Source organism: Arachis ipaensis, chromosome B04, assembly GCF_000816755.2.
Source record: "Arachis ipaensis cultivar K30076 chromosome B04, Araip1.1, whole genome shotgun sequence".
NCBI classification, from domain to species: Eukaryota; Viridiplantae; Streptophyta; class Magnoliopsida; order Fabales; family Fabaceae; genus Arachis; species Arachis ipaensis.
In genome coordinates this window covers 20018574-20026068 of record NC_029788.2, presented here as the reverse complement: position 1 = coordinate 20026068, position 7495 = coordinate 20018574, and the positions used below count along the sequence as shown (strand labels likewise).

Sequence of the window (7495 nt, the reverse complement as noted above, 5' to 3'; positions counted from 1 at the left end):
CTCTCATTAAAATAATTATAAAATAAAATAAATAAAAAAGAAAGGAAAGAAAGGGATATAGAGAGAAACGGCTTCAGGAAACAAAAAGAAAGAAAGAAAGAAACGGTGAGGGCTTGAGGGAGAGAGTGACAGAGAGCTAAGAAGGGAAGAGAGGGAGGCCGTGTCCAGCGCCGCCGCCGCCATGCCCAGCTGCCTTGCTTGTCATCGTCGCCATCAAAGAGAAGAGGGAGAGAGAGTGCCGTCGCAAATCAGAGTTGAGCCGAGAAGAGAGACAGCGCGAGAGAGGGAGTGAGCCACCGAGGGGAGCGTCACCACCGCCAGGGCCGCCGTTGAGGGGAGAAGGGGGGAGGGGGAGGGAAGGGAAGCCGCACCGCCGCACCGCTATACCGCCGTACCGCCGCACCGCCGCACCGCCGCCCTGCCGCCTGTGATCCGCCACTGTTCCTCCTCCTCGCCCTCACCGCCTGTTCTTTGCCCATTCTTCTTCTTCTTCTCCTTCTCCTTCTCATTCTCCTTCTTCTGTGAACTGGATTTTTGTTGTAGAATTTCTGAATTTTTTGTGAAATTTATTTTGGAATATCTATAATTTAATTTTTTGTGATTTGGCTTAAATTTGGAATATTGTTGTTGCTGAATTTGTTGATTATTGTTCAAAGTAAATTTGTTGATTATTCTGAGTTATGGTTTTCTGAGGTGTGGGTGATGGTGGGTTCTGGTGTTGATGATGATAGTGGGGGTGGTGGTGGGTTCTGTTTTGAGTTTTGTTGTTCTTCTTCTGATGATGATAATGATGATGACCATGATGATAATGGTGGTGGTGGTGGTGGGTTCTTGTTCATCTTGGACTTCTGGTTGATTTTGGTTGATTTTGGGAAAAGTTCTGATGATGGTGATGATGACCATGATGATACTGCTGGTGGTGGTGGTGGGTTCGCGTTGGGCGTAGGCTTCTGTTTTGGCAGTGGAGGTAGTGGGGTGAGGAAGGTGAAGAGGAGAATGATGATGATGAGGGTATTTTGGTCCAAGAATTTGGGAAATGATGATTTTAAAGCGTTTTTGAACGTTGAGGATGATTTTAATAACGAAAAAAGATCGGGGACGAATTTGATTTTCGCACCTTACCTTAGGGACAATTTTAGTACTTAACCCGATTATTAACATGTCATTTCTGAATTATAAGGAGTGGTTAGGTGCAGACTCCTTTTGTTGTTGATGGCAATGGCAGAGATGACAAAGGGATAATTATTTATGTTCGTTTGCTTTGTTTGTCTTTCCTTTATTTATTTTGTTTTATCCGTGTTTATGTTCTTTGTACTCCACTTTATATGTTGAGCTTCTTTTTTTAAAGAAAAAATTAAATTTATCTGTTATATAAAATGTGTGAAACTATTTTTGTTGTTATTGTTTTTTTATTAAATATAAAAAATAATTATTTTATTAAATGACTGTACAAAACTCATAATTTTGAGATCCAGATCATATAAATATAGAGTAAAGTATTATTTTTGTCCCCAACGTTTGGAGTAAGTTCCAAAGTTGTCCCTAACATTTCAATCGTCCTATTTAAGTCCCTAACGTTTCAAAATTGGCTCAATGTTGTCCTACCGTTAAGGATCCGTTAACAGAATTGACGGCAGGACAAAATTGAGACGATTTTGAAACGTTAAGGACTCAAATAGAACGAAAACGTTGGTGACAAAAATGATACATAGAAATAAATTTTAATTTTATCCTTAAATAATATCAATTTTTTACTGTATATAATATTCAATTATTTTTTAATCACATCTAAGTAAATTACACTTCATCACACTACTTTCATTCTAAATAAATTTTTTTATATTTTTATATTAACTTATAACTTTAAGTATAAAATTATTTAAGAATAAAATTAAAATTTATTTCTATGTATCATTTTTGTTCCCAACATTTTCGTTCTATTTGAGTCCCTAACGTTTCAAAATCGTCTCAATTTTGTCCTGCCGTCAATTCTGTTAACAGATCCTTAACGGCAGGACAACATTGAGTCAATTTTGAAAGGTCAGGGACTTAAATAGGACGATTGAAACGTTAGGGACAACTTTAGAACTTATCCAAAACGTTGGAGCCAAAAATGATACTTTACTCATAAATATATTATTTAATTATATTCTATTTCAACTCGAGTTAAACTTTAATTAAACTTTTGAATTTTTAAGTTTATATCACCGATTCGACTTTCAAAACTTAAGAAAAAAATGTAAAACATGAAATTTGTATAACCATTTTTGTAGAACTTCAACATCCATATAATGTTGCATCCCTAGGTCGATGATTTTCAAGATGGACATGAGAGTGCTCGGCCAAGCTTTATATTTGTCCTCAAAAAGAAGGATTCCCATTGAAGGGTTGTAGTCCTCCCTCCATCGTTGCTAAGAATTTAATTTCAACAAGTTGGTGGAGGTTTCTAACCAAGTAAGATAGGGCCTTTCTGTAAATTCAGTAAGTTTGGGCCATTGTGGTAGTTTCACTTTAATGTTTTGATATTATCATCTAGCGTGCTTATTTTTTGTCACATTTGAAATAAAATTAATATATGATGTAACAATTTCAACAGTAAGAGTATGCACCAAAAGAAGAAATTAAGTAGAAAATAACAAGATCAAAGTACAAATAAAAGAAAAAAAAAACAGAGAATTAATCAATATTCATCAATAAGCATTGACAAAATTGCAATTGGTCCTGATTTCTCCTTCATCCTGAGCAGTGAGAACATCAATTACTCCAAACTTGGACATAGACACAGCAAATTGATGTTGGAAAATGGAGGGTGTTGAAGCCAATGCAGAAACAAGTGGTGAAGTTCTTGGATCAGAATAAAGCAATTGGTCTGTGTACAACAACCCCATTCTTTTGCTGAGGTTAATGTAGTAATTGTTGTCAAATTTGTTTGGAGTTGTGGCATCAAGATCCACATACTCTGAGGCCCACCTACACTTTCTTTGCAAGAAATTCAGATACTTTGGATCTATTGTTGGGTCTGGTTTTCCAGTCCCTTGGTAGTTGTATAGCCTATATTGAATGGATCCACATGAACTTCTTCCAATTGTATGAGACCCTACAAATGCATTGGTAATATAGGAATGTTTAGTTCAACATTTTTAAGCAATTTCTTGCTAATATTTCCCAATTAAGTCTAAGCTAGCTAGCACTTTATTGGTTTAAAAGGGTGCTTGAAAATAAACCATGGAATTGAAAACTTTTTTTTTGGTTTATTTTGGGCTTTAACTACTACTCAAATTTTATTATTTAAAATTTAATTAATTTGATTTAATATATCTATTGTTAAAAGAGAGTTTTGAATTCCGCCTTATACATGTAGTAACTTATCAACTTGTGACAGACCTTTAAATAAAGTTCAGATCTACAGCGAATTATTAATCTTTGATCCATCGGAATAATGTAAACAAAAAAAAATCTCTCTTATTAAAAGGTGAGAAGAGCGAAATTAAGATGATTTAAATTTAATACTATTGAAAAAGGATCATTTTATCTATCACTTTAACCAAAAGAGTGTTGATCATAGAATTATATCAAATCAAAGAATTCAATTACATGCATCTTATCATTAGATTCTGAATAACCTACCCATATCATTGCTTTTTAATTAACATGTTATTAGTGATATACAATAGGGCTGAACTCTATACTGCATGGAATGTCCAAAAACAACTAGTCTATGAATAGACACAATTCAAACAAGATTAGTTAAAATATAGTATTCTATGAATAATCATAATTAAGGTTAAAAAAATTAAAAAATAATACTATTCATACACTAAATACGGTTAACATTTAGTTAAAAAAGATTTAATTATTGTGTTGGTCTTTATAATTTTACCAAATTTTTAAGGGAAGTTCTATAATGGCATTGGTTTTAGTGGCTAAAAATGGCATAAGTTTGACCAACAAATAAAATATTGACATATAACAAGAAAATTAAATCTAAAATAAAAATAATTCTCTCTCTTGTAATTTTTTATGATTATTTTTATCAAAATAATTTCTTATAATTATTTTCATAATTATAAAAAATAATTTTAAAAAAATAACACCAAAATAATTTTATAATTAATTTATAATTATTATTTTATTATTATTATTTTTATTTTTTAAAAATAATTTTTATAATTTTTTTGTAATTATAAAAATAATTATAAAAAAATTTATTTTGATAAAAAATAATAATAAAAAATTATTTTTTAAAAATAAAAACAATAATTAAATAATAATTAAAAATATAATTAAAAAATTATTTTAGTAAAAATAATTATAAAAAAATTTATTTTGATAAAAAATAATAATAAAAAATTATTTTTTAAAAATAAAAACAATAATTAAATAATAATTAAAAATATAATTAAAAAATTATTTTAGTAAAAATAATTATAAAAAAATTTATTTTGATAAAAAATAATAATAAAAAATTATTTTGATAAAAGTAATTATAAGAAATTATAAGAAAGAGAAAATCATTTTAGTTTTAGATTTAATTTTTTTTTGCCATGTGTCAATATTTTACTTGTTGGTCAAATTTATACCACCCTTGGCCACCAAAACCAATGCCACCATAGAACTTCCCAATTTTTAATTAGGTCCCTATAACTTTTTTTTAATTCTTACAATCCTTTTAATTTTGTAATTATGTTCTTTTTATGTTAAAAAGGTTAAAATTATGTCTTTTTTATGTCAAAAACGTTAAAATTTTTAATTATTTTTTAATTAATAAACCAAAGAGAATACATGTTAGTTATTAAAAAAATAGTAATATAAAAGTAACCCATAATAAAATTGAAAGAATAATAGTTGAGTTATAAATATTTAGTTAGATTACCTGAAAGAACAACTAAGTCAAGGAGAGTCAAGCCCTTGGATTGAAAGAACTCAATCAAAGAAGTAATATTTTCACGGCCAATGGGAATGATTTGAGCTTCTTTAGCAATGGAGATTCTGCCATCTTTTCTACCATAAGGAACTGCCCAATAGGGTCCACCCAATTCAACAGTGGCATCCCTTGCAGCTGCACTTAGAATGTCAGCACAAGACACTGTGTTGGGGCAACTTCTCTCTAACTCTTCCTTTATATCATTAATCACTTTAAACCCCCTCAGCTTCTTGCTTGCTTCTGCTCTTCTCTCACTCCCATCATGGTCCAATAGAATGGACCCATCACAGCCCTGTATCAAATAATTGATCAAGTAATTTGTGTTCGGATCTTAAAGAATCATTCAAGAGCATCTCTAATGTTGGTTTTTTTTTTTTTTTCTAATTTCTAATCCCATTTATAAAAATAAGAGTAAAATAAATGAAAATATATAAGAAATTATTTTTTGGATTAGTCAATCTCAGTTCATTTTTTATTGTCGAAATTATTTTTTTAGCTCACTCTTTAGAGAATTTACAATTTAATGTTTAGACACTACAAAAAAATTTAGATTTTGTCACGGTTAAAAACGTGTCAAAAGTAAAAACAAAGCGTAGCTAGTCACGATTTTGCAGGGGTCATATCTGCGACTGTGCCCATTGCTTTATCAACACGCTTTAGAATTTTAAATATCAGTTAGTGACGAAAATAAATTTAGTTTAATAGTTATGAAAAGTACATACATACCCTAACAGCGCAATCATGAAAATGCAACCTGAGAAGACTAGCTGCCAAAGTGTGATCCTTTTGAATCCATACTTTGATTTTGTTATGTAGGATGGATTCAAATTCAGGACAACTTTTAAGATAATAACCAAAAGAAAGAAGATTATCCAAAATGCTATCATCTAATGTTGGAACTTGGAGTGTGAACACATTGTCACTTGGGACTATCTCATCATCATTAGGATTGTTGGCTGAGGCTACAATGGTGTAAAGAAGCAAAAGGAGAAGGAATGTGAAGAAGGAAGAATTTGCCATATTTACTTTATATGAATTGTTTCATAATAAATTTCTTCCTTCTGTGTGATATATACATGACGATTAGAGGCATTGGTGGTTAGTAGTATATACATGTATTATATAGACAAACGTGGGGCGCACCAAATTATTATGCATACACGACATCCTAGCATGTAGCATTGTTTTCCTCTTTTTTTTTTTTCTTTTTTTTTTCTTTTAATGCAAAGTCTATCATGTCTAGCATGAAATAAATTAATATGTGTTTTCTTTTATTATTTGTCATTGGTATGAGGACTAATGACTGCATGATTGATCACCGTATGAGCATTATTCAATATGTTTGGTAAGTTTTCTTCTTGAGTTTTCTTTTCATTTTTTCATTGTTAAGAATTATTATACGAACTTAATTCAACTAAGAGAACGTTCTTTTAATTCTATTTTTAAGAATCAAATTCAATTTGTTGTTTAAAAAATCAAGACACATATTATCCATTATTTGAAACAACTTAGTTGATATAATTTTTTTTTTCTTTTTTTTAGGTTGGGGATTCTTTTTATTGTTTTCTAATTTGGTTTGGAAAATGCTATAGTAAGAGGAGACATTCCAATAACAGCTGGCCGGAAGACTTTGAGAAAGTTTAGAATTTGAAAAAGAAATGACAATAATGGAGTTAAAGTTGAAAATAAACTGTGAGGATAATTTGAAAATTTTAAAAATTAACAAAAATTAAAATTTAGATATTTTTGTCGTATAAAATTCATCTTTTATAAGTATAACATTAATTTTAATATTTAATAGATATTTTTGTCAGTATTTATAAAATTCATAGATACACATAGTTGTTTTTTTTTTTAATTATTTAACGGGCTTTGTCACATAAAATTTCTACTCATTCAGAATTGAATCAGCCGAAACCAATCAGAAGATTCAGAAAGTGTGAAAAGAAGACCCAAGAGAGACCACACTCGCGCGCCAAACCTTAGACAATCCAAAACAAGATATGATCCATGGAATTAGTATAATCATAACATTGTACGGTTCAATAAAAATGACATAAAATACAGTGCAACTTTTCATAATGTCTAAAATAGGGGTGCACATGGGCCGGGTGAAGCCGGGTTTGATGTGATCCAGACCCGACCCGAAATATACACCGGGTCTATTTATTAGACCCGAACCCGGCCCTAGACCCGATGAAACCAATACACTTTCGGGCCACAATTATACCGGGTAAAAACCGGGTGAAAACCGGGTGAAAACACATAAAATTTCTACTCATTCAGAATTGAATCAGCCGAAACCAATCAGAAGATTCAGAAAGTGTGAAAAGAAGACCCAAGAGAGACCACACTCGCGCGCCAAACCTTAGACAATCCAAAACAAGATATGATCCATGGAATTAGTATAATCATAACATTGTACGGTTCAATAAAAATGACATAAAATACAGTGCAACTTTTCATAATGTCTAAAATAGGGGTGCACATGGGCCGGGTGAAGCCGGGTTTGATGTGATCCAGACCCGACCCGAAATATACACCGGGTCTATTTATTAGACCCGAACCCGG

At 31.2% G+C, this 7495-nt stretch overlaps 1 protein-coding gene across 1 annotated transcript; it reads right to left on the bottom strand.

The window, feature by feature from the left end:
• LOC107637663 (peroxidase 7-like) lies at positions 2542-6310 on the bottom strand. Its single transcript, XM_016341039.2, has 3 exons — positions 5651-6310; positions 4874-5216; positions 2542-3097 (listed from the first exon to the last, which is right to left on the bottom strand). The coding sequence occupies exons 1-3, from the start codon at positions 5942-5944 to the stop codon at positions 2691-2693; spliced, it is 1044 nt and encodes a 347-aa protein (XP_016196525.1). The 5' UTR covers positions 5945-6310; the 3' UTR covers positions 2542-2690.

Coding starts and splice junctions, on each gene's coding strand:
- LOC107637663 (XM_016341039.2), bottom strand. CDS start 5,944: ATGGCAAATTCTTCCTTCTTCACATTCCTTCTCCTTTTGCTTCTTTAC. Junction 5,217..5,650: donor TTCATGATTGCGCTGTTAGG/GTATGTATGTAC, acceptor TATTTGATACAG/GGCTGTGATGGGTCCATTCT. Junction 3,098..4,873: donor TGACTTAGTTGTTCTTTCAG/GTAATCTAACTA, acceptor ATGCATTTGTAG/GGTCTCATACAATTGGAAGA.